The 23,586-nt window shown below is 47.4% G+C and overlaps 1 protein-coding gene across 1 annotated transcript in view; it reads left to right on the forward strand.

The window, feature by feature from the left end:
* The window catches only part of SEMA6B (semaphorin 6B), a 563,759-nt gene that overhangs the window by 342,053 nt on the left and 198,120 nt on the right, over positions 1–23,586 (forward strand). Inside the window, exons 4-6 of the mRNA XM_069649360.1 lie at positions 14,724–14,784; positions 19,062–19,124; positions 22,489–22,590. Of these exons, the coding sequence (XP_069505461.1) occupies positions 14,724–14,784; positions 19,062–19,124; positions 22,489–22,590 (226 nt within the window). The remainder of the gene's footprint in view (positions 1–14,723; positions 14,785–19,061; positions 19,125–22,488; positions 22,591–23,586) is intronic.

The raw sequence follows: 23,586 nt of genomic DNA on the forward strand, positions 1-23,586 counted from the left end.
GCCGCTATCCATTTCTGCAGATGGGTCAGCAGAACCCCCCTAAAGATTGTTCCCGAAACATCAAGGAGAGTGATAGGGCGATAGCTTTCAGGATCTGGCCTATCACTACATTTGTGGATTGGGACAATCACTGCTGACTGCCACGATTTGGGAATTCTCTCTGTCTTCATAATCTGTTTGAAGAGGGAGCACATAAAAGACGCCCATTCTTCTGGCGCCTCTTTAAGCATCATGTTTGTGATGCCATCTGGACCCGAGGCTCTATATCTGCTCGCTTTATTGATTAGTGTCAACAGATCACCCTCGTCAAATGCTGTGGACCAACCCCCTCCCTTCTCTTTTGGAGTATTATAACAAGCATGTTCTTTCTTGGCAAATGATTTTTCATCGTGGGCAAGCCAGTTATTCTCTGAGACCATGTTTGGCAGGGACATACTTTTTTCATTGCCCTGGTGGTTTAGCAGTTCCCACATAGCTCTTGTGTCTCGTCTCATTATCTTTGCAAGCATAACCTCAGAATCTAACTGCTGCATGTTTGCCCTGTGCACTGCTACCCAATTCCTAAATGTTTGTTTTCTCTTGGCAGTTGGAATACTTGTGCCCTCCAACTTGTTGCGTTTCAATTGTCTGTTGTGTCTTTTTAACACGTTTTTTTCACTGACCATTTCCGCATCATAACTATGGTAGTGGCATTTTCCCAAGCCTTTAGAGGGGTTGTTTTAGCTCTAAATTCAAAGAACAAAGGAACGTAATTCACACCCTCCACTCCCACCCCTAATTTTGCAAAGTTGTTTTTTAAGTCTCTGCCGTCCGATCGCTTGAGTCTCAGTCGGTTGCAACCATTGGAGACTTCTGTAGGGAACTGCCATGGATTCTTTAGCAATTTGTTCTTCCTCCCTTATATGGACAGCCTCAAGAAGAAGTGATCACTATTTTATTTAGGGTAGATTCTTAAAGAAGTGACACGTTTGTCCAAACAGGGGCAGACACCCACCTTTGGGCCTGATTCTCAGAAGCGTTTTATAATGGCGCAATCCCATAGGAATATGGTCTGTGAATCAGGCCCATAGTCTTGAATGGACGAATAAACCCTGTTTGACTAGGTTACGCTCTATGAATTAGGCTCAGTAGAACGTGTTTTTTGGCGAAGCAAAGTCACTTTGCACCGCCCTAACCGGTCCATGAATTAGGCCCTCCTATGTGTGACTGCGAGGGACTGTAGGATTTGCACCAGGGCCTATGGAATGATTTGAACATTAGACTAGTAGGAGTTCATTCGGGTTATAGTTAAAGCTCACGTGAGATTCGGGTCACAATGTGGGTACAGTAGTTGTTGGCCTGCTGGACCAGGTCTGTTGGGCAACAGCGCAGTGCCCCAGTGTGGTCAGCTCTTGCGTGCATTGCGGAGGGTTTCATGCTCCAACTTGGAGACGTTTTTATGTAATCTGCTGTTCATGGTTGTGGGCAACATTGTCACCCAATATCCGTTTGATCATTTTCCACGCATTTTCCGACATGGTGCCGCAAAACTGCTCAACTCGACATTCGGGAAAGTAAGTCTCTTTTTATCATTTCTGATGCACGGACCGATTTTGTCCTCGCAGCAAGACTCGTTTTCTCGTACCTGTTTGTTGCCCCTGGAGACCGAACAAGGAAACGTTCTCTGCCATCCCCCTGGCACCCGTGCCGGCTCCCGCTCTCCCCCATCTCCTCCTTGCCGGACTCCCGCCCTCCCCCGTCGTTGCCAGTCGCCTGGTGCGGGGGCGGGCGCCAGGCTTGGCAGAAAGGCCCGGTTTGATGTTATCACTCATCCAATAAGGGCCTCGCCGACAGCCCCCATTGTGCTGGGCACAGTGAAGAGTAGTGGTGTCACGATAGCCGGGAGGGCACGAGCCTGGCGAATTAGGAAGAAAGATGCGCGTCGCGGGCGTGAGCTGCGGGGGGTGACGTTCCCAGCGCTCTCGCTGAGACCCCCGTCTTCCCACGGTGCTTTTTTTTCCTCTGAAGGTTGGCAGGTGAAAGAGGGCCGTGTGCATTCCTTTCACTTCGGCTCCAAATTCCTGCGAAAACGGGTTCTCCCATGCCTGGGCAGGGGGTGAAGGAAGTCTCGAGCCCCCCTGAACATCTCCTATGCCCGGCACAACTCCAGCTGCGCGCGCAAGCGGAGAGGCAGAAGGATGGGGGGTGGGAGGCGAGGGGACTAAAGTGGCAGCCTGATAACTAAGGGACGAGTGCTGGTGTTGGCCCACTTTGCCACATGCGTCCTAAATTGCCCCCCCCCCCGCAGTCTAATCCCCTCGGACCTCTTTTCTTTGCACAGGGCTGTCACGGTTTGAGGGGAGTCAGGAAGTTGTGTGGGGGGGGGTTGGGCTGGGAAACACTGAGCTCCCTCTGTATGTGCATGCATGCCGGTGGGGGCGGCGACGGCAGGGGGTTGTTTAGGAAGCTGCAGCGAAAATCCTTATTCATCTCAGACCCAAGAGCTTCAGACAAGATGTGTCGCCATGGCAACCAGCAGCCCAGAGAGGGAGCCTTCCCACTGCACATCTCCAGCAAGGCGGCAGTCCCAAGGACCGCTGCAGGTGGCAGTGGGAGGGGTACCAACGCCATGGCCACACCGTTTCTTCCACCTGCACCCAAACCTGTGCCACACCTGGAAGTGTGCCAAGACCTGGAAAGATGGCAGGCTACTACTCTCGTGAAAGAACCCACAGCTACAGGAACCACGAGCTGTTCCATCACACTTATCTTCAGTTGTGTTTCCACCATATTTCTACATTCACACAAATGTTGCTTCCAACGTTCTTCGACATCAGCCCAAAGAGGTGTCCAATGGGGAGGTAGCAGGCTTCTTGCAGGCGTGCCGGTTGCTCTCTTTCCATTCCCATTCCATACCTATATCCCCTTGGAGCCCCTACTCCGACCCAAGTAGTTTTTTCCCAGGGCCCCCGCTGGAGTTGTTTGTTAGGCCTCAGGGATCAAGGCCAGTTAGATCCACCCGCCTGTGCTGCAACGCGTGTCCACTCTACTGAACTCACCTCTTCTTTACTCCCACACCAGTTCCCATCCCTGGACATTTCCACCAGTTTCACCCCCACCCCACTAACAGGCCTATCCAAGATGGCCGCGTCATGGACAAAGCGTTGGGCTGACTATGTCCACTATAGCACCCCTACGCCAAGAGTAGAACACAGCATTTCAGTTGGCGGACACCCGCTCACTTCTCTACTGGCCAAAATAGAAAAATAAAGTGGGCACTGGCGGGTAAAGCAGGGGGCAGCCTGGAAAGATGCCTCTGTGTCCCCCTGCCGTGGGAAGTATGAGGCCATCATCAGTCTCCTGGCTTCCATTTATTGAAGTCTGCAGGCTGTGTTACCATACTGATGCACCACGCCGCTAAATCCAAACAACCAGACATTTTTGAACATTCACTGAATCTACCCCGTATTCGACTCACGGCCACAGCAAGGTTACATGGGTATTATGAGCCCTATGTATTTAGTGAACCACATCTAGAACACTTTCCAGCTCCTCCAAACAGAGGCCAAGGACACTATCTAGTCCCTTCTTGGGTGATTTTCAGCCACACCAAGTGTAACGAAGAAGGAGTACTGCTTTGATCCTTCGACATCTCATTTCCAGAGCTGTCCGCCCCCACCAAATCCATCTTAAGGTTGTTGTGACTGACCAACGCTAATTGTTTGATTATAGGAATCCCATTCAAACACTTCTCCTGAAAAATGCTCTGTACACATGACATAAAGAACTGAAACGTGTCGAGACTTGATGACTCAGGAGAACCTCAGAGCTCTTAATATTGAATTACATGTTTAAATTACTGTAAACTGTACACAGTGAATCATCACAGAATTTTGGTGCTCAAATTGTTCACAATTTCGTGCTCACTAATAAGCATTTCTGTTAATGTATTCCTATGACATGGTTTATAGACATAATTTCGAAATCAAAAATTTCGAAAGTCAAAAAGTCGAAAAAAAAATGTCGAAAAAAATCATGTCGAATTTATTTTTTATGACGTTTTTTTTCGAAATGGGGGGGTTCCCCCCTGTACCCCCCCTTTTTTTTGTTTTTACCTATTTTTTTTAATATAAACTAGAGCCAAAAAAAAAATATCGAAAAAAAAAATAATTCGACATTTTGATTTTCGACATTTTTGAATCTACTTTTTTGACATTCGACATTTTTGATTCGATATTATGACTGGACACCCTATGACATCCAGTGTTGATATTACGATTTTTTTTATTTGTGGTTAACATGTCACATGTATGTGTATTTAATAATTGTTTTAACTATGTTTTCATGTATTAAACTTTAGTATTTTAATTGATATTTGCAAGAGGCCATTCTATCCTGCTACTGTAGCTACTTTTTCACTCCACCTGCCCACCTTTGTTCTATCTCCTTATTGTCATTATCTATCTCACCCGGATCAGATAGAACAAGACGCTTGCAATTTAGCAGTATTCAAGTGTCATCCGGGATTCCTCCTTTATTATTAGGTCAGCGGGGGATCTAAGCCATGGTTGTTGGCGGGGTTTAGAAGCAAATAACGTTTTTTGTAGATTTGATTGCATATACACTGTCGCTGGTTATGAGTAGAGTTGTCTCTTATAAGGCACGTACCAGTGTATCGCTAGAGTAGGGGACACCTGTAAAGGAATGTTAAGGGAGTTTCAATGATGCTGGTGCTGCTTCCTGTCTCTGGCCTACACCAATGGAAGATTATAGGCCCATGGAGAAAGAAGGCCACGAGGTTGGTGAAGGTTAGCAAGGGTGACCGGCAGCTCCAGGAGGAAGTTTTGATGAGAGGCCTGATTGGATAAAGTTGTCCTGGAGGCGTGTGTGTAGAAAGTCTGGGGGAAAGGGAAGCTGACGTCATTGAGAGTGGGTGGATTTGCTTAGGGGCGCCAGGACATACATTTGAGGATGCGGGGATGACAGATTCGGCCACCTTTCGAATAAAGCACGCTTTTATCAAATTAACACAGCGCTTTAAATGTCAGGTACTTGCTGGTCCTGAGTACCTGCATTTCTTTTATTTGAAAGACATGGGACTGCCATTTCTCACGAGGAAGCCAATAATGGGCGAGTACTAGCGCTTACCAACATTGAGCAGGTACTCTGGGATGTCACTTTTGTGCAGCGGGCCTTTTCACCATTCTCGCTCCCAAGTGCACCTTGCTGGTTGAGGGACACTCTTCTGTTCCGGCTTCAGCTATACTATAACAGGAGATTGCACGCTACACTTTGCAGCACTGCAAATAGACTGCTCTCCTAACAAAACACCAGGTTGCCTCTCATACTCCCCTGCTTCCTCTCTACCCTCTCTCCTTCCAATCTTCTTTTGCTAGAAACAACTGCATGGCAGCGTAAGTGATATACAAGCAACCTAGCAGACGTAAAGTAATGGCACCAAGTCAGGAAACTACCTTGCAATGGGCAGGTTTATTGTAAACAATCACAGATTCTCAGTCAAAGAGCAATCAGAAATGAAGTCTACCCAAACCCGGTTGAAAGGTCCATGGAGAGATGCATAAAAAGCCTGCCTTCCAAGCCTGACCCTCTCTGCCGCATAAGAAGCCTGCCTTCCAGGCCCGAGTCTATCTGGCACATAAGAAGCCTGCCTTCCAGGCCTGTTTCACTCTGGCACATAAGTCTCTCTGGCACATGATAAGCCTGCCTTACATGCCTGAGTCTCTCTGGCACGTAAGAAGCATGCCTTCCATGCCTGAGTCTCTCTGGCACATAATAAGCCTGTGAAAACTGTGAATGCTAGCATGCTAAAGGTCAGGTAACCCACTAACCAATATAACCTCAAACTCTGCATACTTATCTCACTCAAAAACTCACACAACCATCTCTCGCACCACAAGCCGCACGCACATAAGAAGCCTGCCTTACATTCCCGAGTCTCTATGGCACATAAGAAGCCTGCCTTCCATGCCTGAGTCTCTTTGGCACATAAGCCTGCCTACCAGGCCTGTGTCTCTCTGGCACATAAGAAGCCTGTCTCCCAGGCCTGTGTCTCTCTGGCACACAACAAGCCTACCTTCCAGGCCTGACACTCTCTGGCACATAAGTCTCTCTGGCACATGATAAGCCTGCCTTACATGCCTGAGTCTCTCTGGCACATAAGAAGCATGCCTTCCATGCCGGAGTCTCTCTGGCACATAATAAGCCTTTGAAAACTGTGAATGCTAGCATGCTAAAGGTCAGGTAACCCACTAACCAATATAACCTCAAACTCTGCATACTTATCTCACTGATAAACTCACACAACCATCTCTCGCACCACAAGCTGCACGCACTTCACAACACTGCAACAACACATAAGCCGGAGCAACAGCACACGCGGACTGACACCGATCCAATACCTGCACCAAAGCTCAGTATCTGGTGTATACCGAGCTGAAGCTGCCAACAGAACACCACTCCTCTCACTATCCTACTCCCTCTTCACCTTACTAACCCATCCCACCTTATCGTTTACAGATCCGCCAGAGCGACTGGGGACCAATTCCGTTGGTGACGTTGCACGGTACAAATACCTTTAACATTTACATGCCTAAGTCTCTTTGGCACATAAGAAGCCTGCCTTACATTCCTGAGTCTCTATGGCACATAAGAAGCCTGCCTTCCATGCCTGAGTCTCTTTGGCACATAAGAAGCGTGCCTTCCATGCCTGAGTCTCTCTGGCACATAAGAAGCCTGCCTACCAGGCCTGTGTCTCTCTGGCACATAAGAAGCCTGCCTCCCAGGCCTGTGTCTCTCTGGCACACAACAAGCCTACCTTCCATGCCTGACACTATCTGGCACATAAGAAGCCTGCCTTACATTCCTGAGTCTCTATGGCACATAAGAAGCCTGCCTTCCATGCCTGAGTCTCTTTGGCACATAAGAAGCGTGCCTTCCATGCCTGAGTCTCTCTGGCACATAAGAAGCCTGCCTACCAGGCCTGTGTCTCTCTGGCACATAAGAAGCCTGTCTCCCAGGCCTGTGTCTCTCTGGCACACAACAAGCCTACCTTCCAGGCCTGACACTCTCTGGCACATAAGTCTCTCTGGCACATGATAAGCCTGCCTTACATGCCTGAGTCTCTCTGGCACATAAGAAGCATGCCTTCCATGCCGGAGTCTCTCTGGCACATAATAAGCCTGTGAAAACTGTGAATGCTAGCATGCTAAAGGTCAGGTAACCCACTAACCAATATAACCTCAAACTCTGCATACTTATCTCACTGATAAACTCACACAACCATCTCTCGCACCACAAGCTGCACGCACTTCACAACACTGCAACAACACATAAGCCGGAGCAACAGCACACGCGGACTGACACCGATCCAATACCTGCACCAAAGCTCAGTATCTGGTGTATACCGAGCTGAAGCTGCCAACAGAACACCACTCCTCTCACTATCCTACTCCCTCTTCACCTTACTAACCCATCCCACCTTATCGTTTACAGATCCGCCAGAGCGACTGGGGACCAATTCCGTTGGTGACGGTGCACGGTACAAATACTTTTAACATTTACATGCCTAAGTCTCTTTGGCACATAAGAAGCCTGCCTTACATTCCTGAGTCTCTATGGCACATAAGAAGCCTGCCTTCCATGCCTGAGTCTCTTTGGCACATAAGAAGCGTGCCTTCCATGCCTGAGTCTCTCTGGCACATAAGAAGCCTGCCTACCAGGCCTGTGTCTCTCTGGCACATAAGAAGCCTGCCTCCCAGGCCTGTGTCTCTCTGGCACACAACAAGCCTACCTTCCATGCCTGACACTATCTGGCACATAAGAAGCCTGCCTTACATTCCTGAGTCTCTATGGCACATAAGAAGCCTGCCTTCCATGCCTGAGTCTCTCTGGCACATAAGAAGCCTGCCTACCAGGCCTGTGTCTCTCTGGCACATAAGAAGCCTGCCTCCCAGGCCTGTGTCTCTCTGGCACACAACAAGCCTACCTTCCAGGCCTGACACTCTCTGGCACATAAGTCTCTCTGGCACATGATAAGCCTGCCTTACATGCCTGAGTCTCTCTGGCACATAAGAAGCATGCCTTCCATGCCGGAGTCTCTCTGGCACATGATAAGCCTGCCTTACAGGCCTGTGTCTCTCTGGCACATAAGAAGCCTACCTTCCAGGCCTGACACTATCTGGCACATAAGAAGCCTGTCTTACAGGCCTGAGCCACCCTGACTGGCCTGCAACGCTCCTGTAGCTTATCGTCTTTGTGTATTAAGCGGTAAGCAATATACATAATATAACCTTGCACTAGCCATTGCCCACCCCCTCTTTAGCTTCCGGTGACTCATGGGCTTCCTGGCATATTGCCTGCCCCCCACCCACGTAGGGAGCCCGGACTCTCTCATCTCTTAAAGGAGATTCCCGCCAAAGTGACATTGCCATTGATGTGCCCTGCGGAACAGGCTTAGCGGCTGCTGTTGAAGCTCCTGCGAGGCCCATACTGCCCAACATCGCCTGATTTCTAGGCAGGGCATGACTGCTGGAAATTCTGAACCATGAAATAATAGACAGATCGCACTGCTTGCAATCACAGGGCCCACTCGCACTGGTGTCGGTCAAATAGCCTTTTCCCTGTCTCTTTGTGTAGAGCATTTAAAACAAACACAAAGTGATTGGCGTCAGTTGGCTGAAGACAAACCAGTGAGTGGGTTATTGGAAGTGGCTATGGTCTGTGGCATGTGCCATAAGAGGGGCCAATTGTGTGATATTTGAATGGGAAAGAGTGCATAAAGTGGTACACTGTTTGAATCAATGATTACAAGCATGTTATTGTATTATGCATTTTCTTTCACTGTGTGTCTAAGTTTTGACAATCCAGTTGAAAAATACAGTTTTAGGTTCCCCTTACTATTCATGCTCATAACTGTGGGCTTCCATTTATGATGGAGAAAATTATTTTTGCTCAACATGTTACCATGACACTGTATATAATGTCAGGGTGGTTTCTATGTGATTGTTTCAAGTCATCGCTATAAAACAAGTTTTATATTAGCCCTAGATTTTTGCACTGTTTTCAAGCTTAGTACAGGCCTGTTATGAGTCCCCCCATCACTGCAGCCACTATCCCACGCCCCGCCTTACTGAAAGTGGGCTCTCAAAGTGATCTGGTTTCCCTTATCTTCTTGATAGAGCCTACTCACAGCAATCACATGCCACTATTACCAATGAACTATAAAAGAACCCACATATGCATTCATGGGTCGCTCAAACACAAAGATACAACTAGCCAGTCCCTACTCTGTCAGTTCAGCAACAACTCATATTCATGACCCAATACTTGTAGTCCCCACTCTTTTCCATCCCCGAGAGATCCCACACATGATTCATAACACCACCCAGTCTCCACCCTACGCAATCAAAAGGCATGTCGCTATGATTCACAATGCTAGACACTCTCCACAAAGTGCAATCACAAGGTGATCTTACCCATGGATCATGCTACTAACCAGTCCCCATAGAGTGCAATCACAAGGTGATCTTACCCATGGATCATGCTACTAACCAGTCTCCCTAGAGGGCAATACCAAGGTGATCTTACCCATGGATCATGCTACTAACCAGTCCCCATAGAGTGCAATCACACAGTGATCTTACCCATGGATCATATTACTAACCAGTCCCCCATAGAAAGCAATCACAAGGTGATCTTACCCATGGATCATACTACTAACCAGTCGCCATAGAGTGCATTCACACAGTGATCTTACCCATGGATCATACTACTAACCAGTCCCCCATAGAAAGCAATCACAATGTGAACTTACCCCTGGATCATACTACTAACCAGTCACCATAGAGTGCATTCACAAGGTGATCTTACCCATGGATCATACTACTAACCAGTCCCCCTAGAGTGCAATCACACGGTGATCTTACCAATGGATCATACTACTAACCAGTGTCTACCGAGTGAAATCACAGGTGATCTTACCCATGGACCATACTACTAACCACTTCCCATAGAAAGCAAACACAAGGTGATCTTACCCATGGATCATACTACTAACCAGTCCCCCTAGAGTGCAATCACAAGGTGATCTTACCCATGGACCATACTACTAACCACCCACCATAGAAAGCAAACACAAGGTGATCTTACCCATGGATCATGCTACTAACCAGTCCCCATAGAGTGCAATCACACAGTGATCTTACCCATGGATCATATTACTAACCAGTCCCCCATAGAAAGCAATCACAAGGTGATCTTACCCATGGATCATACTACTAACCAGTCGCCATAGAGTGCATTCACACAGTGATCTTACCCATGGATCATACTACTAACCAGTCCCCCATAGAAAGCAATCACAATGTGAACTTACCCCTGGATCATAATACTAACCAGTCACCATAGAGTGCATTCACAAGGTGATCTTACCCATGGATCATACTACTAACCAGTCCCCCTAGAGTGCAATCACAAGGTGATCTTACCAATGGATCATACTACTAACCAGTGTCTACCGAGTGAAATCACAGGTGATCTTACCCATGGACCATACTACTAACCACTTCCCATAGAAAGCAAACACAAGGTGATCTTACCCATGGATCATACTACTAACCAGTCCCCCTAGAGTGCAATCACAAGGTGATCTTACCAATGGATCACACTACTAACCATTCCCCATAGAGTGCAATCACAAGGTGATCTTACCCATGGACCATACTACTAACCACTTCCCATAGAAAGCAAACACAAGGTGATCTTACCCATGGATCACACTACTAACCAGTCCCCATTGAGTGCAATCACAAGGTGATCTTACCCATGGAGCATACTACTAGCCAGTCCCCATAGAGTGCAATCACAAGGTGATCTTACCCATGGACCATACTACTAACCACCCCCCATAGAAAGCAAACACAAGGTGATCTTACCCATGGATCATACTACTAACCAGTCCCCATAGAGTTCCATCACAAGGTGATCTTACCCATGGAGCATACTACTAGCTAGTCCCCATAGAGTGCAATCAAAAGATGATCTTACCCATGGATCATACTACCAACCAGTCCCACAGAGTGCAATCACAAGGCGATCTTACCCATGGACCATACTAGTAACCAGTCCCAATAGAGTGCAATAAGAGGGTGATCTAAGCTATGAGCTAATTAAATAATTAGTCCCTACACAATGTTATCAGAGGGAGTGCTTACCGACGAGTCATACTACTAATCAGTCCCCATAGAGTGCAATCACAAGGTGATCTTACCCATGGAGCATACTACTAGCTAGTCCCCATAGAGTGCAATCACAAGATGATCTTACCCATGGATCATACTACCAACCAGTCCCACAGAGTGCAATCACAAGGCGATCTTACCCATGGACCATACTAGTAACCAGTCCCAATAGAGTGCAATAAGAGGGTGATCCAAGCTATGAGCTAATTAAATAATTAGTCCCTACACAATGTTATCAGAGGGAGTGCTTACCCACGAGTCATACTACTAACCTAACCAGTCCCTACTCCCCACACTGTCCAATCACAGGGCGCTCTCATCCACTTGTCATAATGTTCGAGGCTCTCCACTCTGCGCTTTCATGGTGTGTTCCTACCCAGGAGTTCCTGCTGGGAACTCAGGTGATGTTCTTAGCTTTCATTCTCGTTTCGACACAGCCTTCTGCCCCCCTGTGCTACAACAATCATATAGAGGGCCCCACAGTCTGGCCGCGCCGGGTCACAGAAGAGCGGATTTTTTACATCATTAGAACCATGCCCGATTGCCACCGTGTGTTCTTGACTCTGGTACGCTTGCAGGCACTAGCCAAGAAGCTTCGCTGATTGGCGGAGGGCTGAACGCAGGGATGTGCTATGTTCTCACATACCCTGCACATTTATGTAACTTTAAAACAATAGCTTTGTTGCCGCAAAGATTACTCAAAGCAAAGTCCTCTTAACAATGAGAGCACCCATAGTTACGCTCCTCAGCTCAGATCAGGACCAGCTGGGATGCGACAAAACGACTGCGATCTGCAAGAATGCTGGCTTTAGTAGTGGCTAAAACGCCAACTCAGCCCCTCACTAGCACTGTACCAGCAGTGACTCTATTCATAAAGGTTAAACAGGCACAGCCTGAAAAGTTGACCTCCTTCACCTCGTGTGTTAGAGACTAGCACTAAACCAGCAGTGGCCCCAATCATAAAGGTGAAACAGGCACAGCCTGAAAAGTTGACCTCCTTCACCTCGTGTGGGAGAGCAGGCCGAGGATAAATCTTCTGCAGAGGTGTAGGCAGATGACAGTAGGAACTCAGACAACTATAGTACAGGAGTCCAAAATTAAAGCATGTCAAGGCTCTACAATAATAAAAACGGATAATTAAACAATAAAATGGCAAATAACTAATTAAAAGCACAAACAAGCACCACCCCTGTAAAGGAACAGAAAATGCAAACTCTTGTAGACTATCACATTGGGTAGATAAGTAACAGTGTTCCGGCACTCAGTTGGCACAATGTCAGTGTTCAAGAAAATGGGCCTCAACACGAGTTCGGCGGTAACCTGCTGGTGCTACCAGCGGGTTGCCGCCGACCTTGTAACACTGTATCCGCTTTGAACTCCCTCACTTCACACCTACTTCCTCGTACCTTCACCAGGCTGGATGGCTGATGATGCAAAGCAGGGCCCAATTAAAATTTCTTCTACAAAAGTCTACTATAAGGCAGCACTGTATCCATCCTCCTCTATCCAACTCTGCACGCCTTCTCGTAATCTCTGCTCTGCCTTCTCGACTACCCTTGTGGCTCCTTCCGTTCCCTGTGCTCCCTCTCGATCCTGCTCTTTCTCTCTTCTTACACCACTTGCATGGAATTCTCTTTCCCCGGACATCGGACAAACAGTCCACATGGATTTGTTCAAAACCCACCGAAAAGCCTACCTCCTTGTCTCTGAGTTAGCCTCTCAACCTACCTCTCATATGCCTGTGAGCTAACATTTTTCCTTCACCTCTAACCTGCATTTGTCCCTCACTTCCTCTGCCCCCACTCTAGCACTTCACCCATCATGTCCACATCCCCAGCACAGCTGGCCGTACTGCCTACCCTGCACTTAAAAATGTCCAATGTTGGTTGTCCTTAATCTACGTAGGTCCACTTAAGTGTTGTCCCTGGTGACTGTTCCATTTACTCCCCTCCACAACCTGGCCAGAATCTCCCTCAACCTCACCCCATTGTAAGAAGCTCTCTGCTTCCAGTCAAATCTGATTTCTTATCTATTGTACGTGCTTCTGTGATCAAAAGAGCAGTGTTCCTCCTGTATATTAATAAATATATACAAATAATCCTAAACATCAATAAATGTGCAAGGAGCAAATAAATGTTACAAACCTGAGTAATTTCACTACCTGAATTCTACAAGATTTACAGCTAAACCCCTTCTCCAATGTATAGCTATGTTAGGGCATATGCTCCATTGGATTATACAGATGGTTATTTGGGGGCATACATTAGGGTTCAGGTTAGGGTAAATATCATGATGTGTCTCTAAGGGTACATATTAGGGTGCATATATGCATGGGTACATGTCAGGATGGGTCTATGAATATAAAAGGTATATGTTAGGTTGTATGGTATGTGGGGGTACATTTTAAGTTACTTTATGTATCCTGTGATATGTTATGATTTATGTCATGAGCTGTTATAATTTGTGTCACACCCGCATGGCTCTAGAGGGGGCAGTCTGGAAGGGCACACCTGCTATGTCTTGTGAGCAGGCTTCATCGGTGGGAACAGTTGGGGCCTTGCAATGCCAACACCCTACTTTAGAATTGGATTAGATTCCAAATGAATGCTACTGAGAACGATGAGTAACAAAACACTGCCGCATGCATGCATGAAATAATAAGGGCGAGTGTGATGGCCTGTGGCAGGCTGCACCCATTACTGTGCAGAAGTGGGTTAAGTCAGCAGATGCAAGCATTGTGGACATTAATCTTCATTGCCTGAGGGCACGTCCGTCAGAACCAACCTGATGTCCACTTTTATTTACGTAGTCCTAAGGCCCTCATCTCAGAGATGTGGGGACAGGCACCTCTGGGCGCCTCTATGGGTGAAGCCACCACTAGTGTGAGCTCTACAAGGTTTTGGAGGTGCCCATTGCCCACCGAGGGACATCCGCCAAGAGAGCAGGTTGGCACTAGACCAGACAGCAGCTGCATCTACTAGCACTTCAGTCTCAGTATTCCCACAAAATGCTGACCCACTCAGCTCAGGACGCCTACAATTGGTTTACCCCTCTATTCGAACACCCTGAGGCTGAAATGCAGAGAGGAGGCCCCAATCAGAACAAGACCAATATGGCCCAGCTTGTTTTGGGGGTGTTGAACACGACCAAAGCTTTGATAGCCAAGACGCTATCTGAGTATTGTGTCAGCATTTACTGTTGTATTGACATTTGGGGTGCCTGGCGTGCGGTGGGTGAGATATGTACAAAGGTATTTGAATCAAGTGGAATATCTGTGGAATTATTAATTGTTTAGTTAAAATTATTATTGTCTTTAGAAAGCAACGTTCATGTTACTTTTTTCCAAACTGTATTATTTAGCGGGCATTAAAAATGATTCTGTATGTTTTAGAAATACCAGTCAAGGTTGTTCTGCCCCTGGTAGAGGGCGCTGTCACCGTGTATTCAGGTTCACTTATTAAATGTTCCTTTTCCCCCTCCTTTCAGGGACACGCTATACCGGGTGGATCTGGACTCTTCAACCTCCAGTGAGCTCTTCTACAACCGGGTAAGGGCCCCGAGTGGCAGCGCTTCTCTTCCTACTAGCACAGATGGCCGCCATTTTCCCTATCGCCAGCCAATAGCATAGAACTCTATTGATAACAAAGTACTTCCTACATCAAAAGTACTACGTTCTTTCAGGGGTGCATCAGACTAGTAGTATATGTATGTACACACCAAAAACACGTACTGTGTCATCATGCGGCACAACTCTATGCAGCGGGACGCTGCTCTCGAAAATTCTTCAAGAGTGGCCCGAGCAAAGGCTGCAACCTTTGGCTCTCCAGATGTTTTGGACTACACTTCTCATCAGCCCTAGATAGTCAGCGGTGATGGATCATGAATGCCGTGGGCCACAACATCTGGAAAGCTCTAGGTTGCACACCCCTGGGCTTGATGCAGTACACACAATGTGCTGCTTGAGCAACCTGCATAGGCACCAATGGTAGTGGGGAGTAAGCTAACGACTTGAACTCTGCCAAGGGTGCAGTGGGATGCTATGTTATGCCAGACACCTCTGCGGTTCACTGATCTCCAGGAGAGGTCAGTGTAGAGAGAGAGAGAGAGAGAGACAGAGGAAATGACAGAGAGCATTACTGTTGTGTTGGTTCATGCACGTCCGATGGACCCCGGCTCTGCATCCAGCTCTGTTTCTAGCTGGTCGTTGTCTAAGTTATAGAGCACTTTGCACACAGAAGGGCGCCCTGTGTGCCCGTGGTGCTAGGCTGAATTGGGCGGGGCAGTGGTATATTTATGTACGTTATCGGAGAGCTGTAAAGCTCCTCTTGATGTCTGTGGGAGGGGTTTATAAAACTGCAGTTACCATAAGTCTAGAAAGCAATGGAATTCAAAATGTAAGAATCTAATGTCTTCACCAAGAGTATTGCAACATTTTGTAAACATTGCAATAGCTAAGTACCCCTACAAATTATGCTCAGAAGTGGAGAAACAGGTGCAAAGTTAGCCATAAACATAAATACAAATAATCAATTTCATGAAAACAGTCAAAAGATTAAAGGTAACTGCTAGGGATACCTTCTGGCTTTGGCTCAGCTGCTGGTAGTTACGTTCCATCTTAGGTGACAGGCTATTATGCAAGTCTATGCAAAAAGGATGAGCATACTGGTCCTTGGCACTTAAAGGTCAGGCCTGTGCAGAAATGACTGATGCAGTCACTTGGCACCAAGATGTGTCAATAAATACGGCCTCTTTAACACACAGGCTCTCATCATAAGTGTGGTCCTAACAATAAAACCAGGCAGCATGTTAAATAATAATTTAAAGCATTATACACAGAATGTTTACATACCATTAGATCCCAATTATAAACCAACCAAAGTTGGTGCACATTTATCGACCTCAGAAGGATGAAAGTCTGAGTTGGCCTTGCCAGGATCCGAATCTGTGACCCAGAGATCACAGCAGTGAGTGCGCAACATGCTGCGCTATCTTACCAGCATTATGAGCCGAGATTGCATTGGGATATTTGCAGCATGGGATACATAGAAAGGACTGCACAAGGCGAGATATTACAAATGCAGCAGGTGTTCAGCGTTAGCAGCGCACTCGTAGTCATGGGCGTAATTTTAGGCGGGACAGGGGTGTTTATCCCCCCAACTGTCAAGGCACACCTTTCTGTCCCCATTCATGTGGCTGGGGCACCTTTTCTTCAGATGTCATGTCCCCCCAACATTTTCAGCAAAGTTACTCCACTGCTCATATTGTAGCACGGGATTTGGATTACTCTTGTCACAGCTAGGCACAGTGCTTTGGTCCGCAGATTTCTGCTTCTATGAGCTCTCCGTTGAGCTTGCACAGGACACTTGGCTGCTCCACTTATTTCGTGCTGCTCCAGAACTTGCACTGCTACCTGGCCAGGACTCATGGCTTCTAAGCCCCCTTCCATTCCAATGGCCGACAGGCCGGTCACCAGAACATGCAGTCCTTACAAGTGGTCCTGCGGAAAAATCAACTAGTCCACATGCCCACCTTGTCTAACTGAGAACATTCCTGCCACATTACTCGAAGATCTGACAACATTTGTGGCAGCCCGCTTGCATTTTATATAAAAAATAGGATGCCTGACTGGTTTCCGTTTGAGCTCACTCAACTCACCGATCCCCACCTTTCCCCAGCTGGCACTGGCCTCTTTTTAATATGGCCCAAATCCCAACAGATTTAGTTTGGGCATTCCCCACCTGCTTTGACAGAACCCATCTCTCAGGAAACCATCTGAGTGGGATTTCAAGAGGACGTGATCAGCATATCCTAATTTTCCATCAGCATCCGAAAAGGTAGATCGCCCTCGGAAAAAACGATACGCACAATCTATAGGCTGCATACAATGATAGCTGCACATTAAAAAAGGGAACATTGATTGAGAGTTGTATTACTTTTAGAAGGCTCAAGATATCTATACGCCAGGGCCGAAATGCTGCCCTGCTTATGCTGCTGTGCACACAAACAAAGGGTAGTTTTTAGAACTAAAGCAATAAGAGCATTGCCCTGGTGCAGTTATGGTTAATACAAAAAAGTACAGTTACGCACAAATTCCCAGTGTTCAGTGTAAATGCAAAGGAAATGCACATCTTTCACAGCTGAAGCCCTCAAGGAATCAGCCAAACAGGGCAGAATTCCAGTTTACACATGTGCAGGCTCCAACCACTTCCTCGTTTCACTTGGAGAGGCTCTATAACTGGCAGCCATTTTGTAAGCACAGTGTAATCTAAGTCTACAACATTCTGGCACCTGTTTTGTACACGTATTTGGATGTTTCTATCATTATAATTGCAATTGGCTTTTATTACTTAACCGCAAAGAGGTTTCTAAGCACAGACCCGGGATTCGAACCAGTGCAGCTTTGAGATTCGAACCAGTGTGGCTCTGGGATTCGAACTGTGCCACTGAGCTATACTACCCTATACTTTATAAAGTCCAAAAGGGCCTGACTAAAGCTCTGACTCGGAATAAACAAGGGGTATTATGCCAAGGGAGTCGTGGCGACAATCCTGCGGGAAATGTCACAGATACATAAGTGTTGGCATCATAGCTTGTATCTGTCGCTTGGCCTTCGGGCTCTTACTGCATACACCTGCCAGAAAACATTAAAGGTAGCACTGAAAGTACCGATAGCACTACTATTAGTGGCAGAGTAATAATACTACCAGCAGTGCACTTACAGCATTACTCATAGAAGCAGTACTGCCAGCAGTGGAGCATCAGCAATATTTGTGCAGCTAACAGCATCAGATGCAGCACTACTGCCAGTAGTGGCTATAGCACCAGTAGCAGAGCTATGACTACTATTGACAGTAGCATAAGTGGCAGTGGTACTAGTAGCAGTTCTACTTCTAGTAGGGCCATTTCCAGCAGTCATACTGCTACAGCCACATGTACCATGACTGCTATTGCTGTTGGTGAGGCAGGATTATAGGTAAGTACACTTGTTGCTGTAAAGTACATATCAATGCACATGTTTCTGTCCCTGTAAGCTCCTAATATGGATCTGCAGACTGCACTTCCTCTTCTCTGACATCACTTCCCCTTCAAGGGCTTGAAGGCAGCTCTTAAAAAGGAGGGTAAATGTTTGCAAGAAAAATGCTTACAAAAATGTTAAAAAAACAAGGAGCCTGAAAAGCGAAAACAACCTTCCCATCTCCTTATTCTTAACATGTTTGTAAGCATTCCTCTTGCCACAGTTGGAAATAGGCGTGGGATACACATTATTAGTTAAGGCAATACACACTTCATAGCACACACATATATGTTGTAAAAACAGAATGTCCCCTTTTATTGGCAGTAGTGCTGTATTTGTGCAAGTTCCAGGGAACCAGTCTCTGGTCCAGGAGCTTGTCCAGCGGAATGGTCCAATGCTTCTGTCTGACATTTGCCGTGGAGTTCCCAGGCTAGGGACTCACCACTCTGGACGGTAGCACAAGCAGCCTCACTGCCGGTGGGCACTACCGCCACCAGCCGAACATCATATTTTCCAAGTCTGCAGTAATTGCCAGGGGAAAAAAGGAGTCTTTATGTTGAGTGGCATTCTTGTAAATACTACAGCTCGGTGTTTCAAGCGGAAGTAATCAGAGCCCACAACACTGGCTACGAATTACCTGCAGCAAAATACATGCTTATCAAAGTACTCATGGAATCCTGTGCGGACATTCCTGAACTTTGGAAGCGGCTCTGGAAATCCCACATAGAGGTGTGTGCCCACATGGATTGCTCCTGAGCTCCTAAAGTATGGGCTGGTTTATAGTTGACTGAATTCTGTTCTTTCTGCAGAAACTGACCTGGACTTCGAACCACCTGGACATCAGGACCTGCCGCATGAAAGGGAAACATGAGGTGAGCAAGTCACGCCCCGGCTGAGGGATGGTCGGATGAGCGGTGAGTCAAGGAGGGAGCACGCTCCGCCAGACAGGGACAAGGGAGCTGGAAGTGGGGGTAGGGTTGAGGGAAGTGTAACCCATGTCACAACCAGTCAGAGAGAAGCTCAGGCACTCTCTCTGACATTTCACTAAGTCCTCAAGAATGAGCTCTTCTTCGCCCCAAGATGAAAGAACCACTCATAGTTCAGCTACTCCTCCTCTTCCATTGTACACTGTATTCTTACCTGCAGCTGTACTGTTCTCCCAAATACCCCTCTCCCCCACAGTCCTCTAGTATCCCCCTATGCCTTTTGATCCCCATACCCGGCTCACCCGTGTACCCTCCATATCCCCCTTCACTCTGTGAATCCCCTTCTCCATCTCCTCCCTAAGTTCCTCTCTTCAGGGCCCTGCTGTAGCCCTCCCATGCCCATGATCCTCCCACAATCCTCTCCTCCCCCACGATCCTCTTGCATGTCATTATCGGCACATTTATGGGTCTTTTAACTGAGATCTTCAATGTGCCCATCCTTTCAGGACCGCTCCATATCAATCCCCTCGCTATGATCTTCTCATATTTCCCTCCTCACCATAACCCTCCACCCTCACCCCCCAATATCTATCACCCAACATGATCTCCCCACATCTGTCTTTCCCCCCTGTTATTGTGGTATGTATCTCCCCCATGTGATCTGTCATGCAAGCCAACTGGATTCCCACATGTGCATTCTCTATCTCTATGATCTTAAAATGCTCCGCTCTTCCGCATGGTCCCGCCAGGTCAATCTCCTCTCCATAACTGTCTCTTCAGCAAGCCTGCTCCATTCTACCCCCATGCTAGGTCTCCTCCAAACTGCCCTCTCCCGGCTTGATTATCCATGCCACGCTCCCCCGCTCACCTCTAACGCGGTGTCAGCCGCTCTGGCCTGCTCTCGCACAGCACTCTTCTCTTACCCAAATGACGCACGCATCATCCATATTCAAAGAGCCAATCTCTAAATGCTTGCACCCCTTTTTAGATGAAGGCATCACAGCTCAAATCCAAACATGAGCATTCCCTATTCAAAATTGAAGGGATTTCCTAAGCATTGACTAAGCAAGCCACATGCTTCCAAAAAGCCTTATGGATGCATGGTTTAAGCCCTACCCTGGTATGCACTGGGCACAACACATGTAAATGTTCTACATAAACGGTCAGGCACCTTTAAGAAGCAGCATACCCAGTGCTTATTAAGGCAATGATGTGCTTGTAAACGAGAGATGTGTATTACTGTGTTGGAACTATTTAGACATTCCAACTGCTTGACTAGTGCTTGAGGAATGTTAAGCAAGTAGGTTTCTTTGCCTAGGGTTTGAGTCTAAGCATCAATCGTTGATACAAGCTCCCTTAATTCAAAGACTCGCGTCATAGTGCAAGGACCAGTCCCCGCAAGCAAGTCGCGTGCCTGAGCTAAAGCATTACCGATTCGAATCTGTCCCTTACTTGAGGGCTGGCCTCTTAGAGCAGAACTCGGTGAGTTCAAGCATCGACATGGGAGCTCTAGCACCCGTCACTTGAGTTCAGGGCTCATTGCTGTGACTCTTGACCTTTTATTATGACTCCTTCACACCGCCCCCTTGGGAGCTTGCCCCAGGATTAGCCGCAGTGGGTAGAATTATAACCCCCTCCGCCCCCCCCCCCCGCCCACTTTGTGAACTCTGGTTCGCGCGCTCCGTCAATGTCAAGTCGCTAAGTCTCGCTCCCTGATGCACTAGTCAGGGTTTAATTCTCACACTGTCAGGAGTTGGCCATTTTGTAACCCCCTGCAGCTAGAACCGTCAGGGGCCCTTTCATTTTCCCCCTGAGTGCGCTGGCAACTGTCCGCGTTGAGCGCCCTGAGCACTCCCCCTCATGCCATGTCCCAGCAAACATTTGTGTCAAATGTGATTTATTAGACGCCTGTGTAATTGGTTTTGTAATTAATTATTTCTGGTCTGTTGATCAGAACAGACACATCTCATAATCTACGTGAAATCCAATTTCCAGATACTATTAATGCTCTGAGCCTGCTGACAGTAGTGACTGCATCTGAGGCCCTGGGATTCGGGGTGTCTCCAGGGCCCGGGCTGCCGCAGGGGTACGAGGCAGGCGGAGCCTTCAGGACTCAGACATAGTGCCTTAGGAGTTCAGGGCATGGTGGCCAAACAGTGCCTCGGGAATGTTGGAGTCGCAGAATCACTCAGTCCAGGGCACATTCAGGGTAATGGTTATTGCCATAAGCCCTTTCCCTTTCCATCAGCCCCCCTCTACACCCAGGAGTATGGGAGCACAGTCTGGGACATTGCTGCGGCTGCACATGCTTGTTTGTGTTTGCAGCAGTTATAAATGTTCAATCTAATGTAATGTTTACATGGCCTAAATAATGATCAATCCCTTCTCTTGACCCCCCCCCAAATCTCCCGTACCCCCTATCCATTGCCTATGGGGATATTCGATTTCTCAGGGAGCTGTTGGTGACAGGAAGTGTGAGGGAAGCAGCTGATGCATGGTGCCTAAGCCATGGGCTTGGCTATAAGAGGTCTCACTAGTTTTAGATGCAGTATTATTTTGGGATATAGTGTGATCGAGGCCACTGAAAAATGAAAGGAGGCAGGGCCCAAAGTACCTGAATTCCAAGTTAATGTAAATTAACAATTTTGTATAGCGCTTACTGCTGGGGGGCAGCCTATTTCTAAGCACTTTCAATTCTGGAACACAAGGAAAATATGGCACAGGGATAGAATAGCACCCCCGATAGCACCATTTGGTTACTGGGAGAGCAAGGATTAGGGCTCACATCCTCAGCTTTCACAGCCAACCATCATTTCATCCAGTTCCATATAAGACATGTGGTGTTTAGCCAGCTCTTACGAAGGAGGGTACTAGGCAATAGAGGAGAGGTCTGCAACATTTGGCTCTCCAGGTGCTTAGACTAACACTCCCATCAGCCCTAGCCAGCACTGCCAATGGGAAGGGATCCTGGATACAGGGCCTTTCAGGGTAAGGAAGAAAAAATGTATCAGGCATCCATACCCTGCTAGTTGCCTGAAGAATCAGGTAGTCCCCAGACTTCTGGGGTTTTGACTGTTCCAACAGCCACACAACGGGGAATCTCATAAAACATGTGCCAGGGGCTGTCGCAAGCCAGAGCTCCTGTGATCTTGGGTGCTAGGAAGACACAAGATTATCTTGTGCCAATTATGATCTCCTCCCAGTCAATTCTCTGCACGCAAATGATACCTCGCCTAGGTTTCTGTGCTAGGTTCACGTGTAAGACATTTCCCCAGTTTCATCTTCTCTGTGTACTGTGCTCTTTACTCAGGCGGAGTGCAGGAACTTTGTGAAAGTGCTCTTGGTGAGGAACGAGAGCGCCCTTTTCGTCTGTGGAACCAACGCCTTCAATCCTGTCTGTGCCAACTACAGCGTGAGTATCGTGTGTGCCAGTGAAGATGCGATGACATTTCACCTGTGCTCTGTGCCCAGATAATAGTGTATGTTCCATGGACTCTGCTGAAATGATAGGGTGGCCTCATCAGGTGATAGTGTCCATGGCAATCTGCTGAAAAGATAGGATGATCCCATCTGGTAATAATGTCCATGGCATTACCCTTAAATAATAGGGTTTCCTATCAGGTAACAGCACAGATGGCACTCTCCTGAAATGATAGGATGATCTCATTGGGAGATCATGTCCATAGCACTGACCTGAAATGATAAGGTGATCCAACAGGTGATAGTCTACTTGGCACAGCAGTGTAATGGTAGGGTGATCGTGTCAGGCAATAATGTCCATGGACTCTGTTGATATGATATCATTGGGTGATCCGACTAGGTGATATTGTTCATGTCACTCTCCCGAAAAGGTAAGGTGATTTCATCAGGTGATAGTGTCTATGGAACTCTCCTGAAATGATAGGGGACAGTGTGTGGGCTAATCCGCACATATTTTCCTAGGCTCACCACACGACATACACATAGACCCGTGTATTCTGGGTGGGCACAGCCTACAGGTGCAGTCCTCCATGTCACATTTAGTTGGGATCTTACAGGTCGAGTACATGATGCATCTCAGAAACGGGAGGGCCAAAACCTTCCTCATACCATGCCCAGCCTAATTAACTGACAAAGGCTCCATGGATCCACCCTTTCCCTTTGTCTAAGCTCTGCTGCTGGTGGCAGCCTTGTATACTAAACAACGTTTAAAAGTAAACAGGCCCACATGGGGCCTGGCTGCAGAGGCTAAACAAAGGAGACCGGAAACCCCAACACCCCTTCCATATGTACTGTGTCAACCTGAAGCCAGCTCCCACCCTATAGTATCAATGACAGTGAGCTGTCATGTCTGGTACATGTGTTTACAGTAGGCACCCCCCACAGGGGGACGCGATTCAGAGGGTAGTGTGATTACATGGAGACATAA

This window comes from Ambystoma mexicanum, chromosome 1p (genome assembly GCF_040938575.1).
Source record: "Ambystoma mexicanum isolate Mex_15411 chromosome 1p, UKY_AmexF1_1, whole genome shotgun sequence".
Lineage (NCBI taxonomy): Eukaryota > Metazoa > Chordata > Amphibia > Caudata > Ambystomatidae > Ambystoma > Ambystoma mexicanum.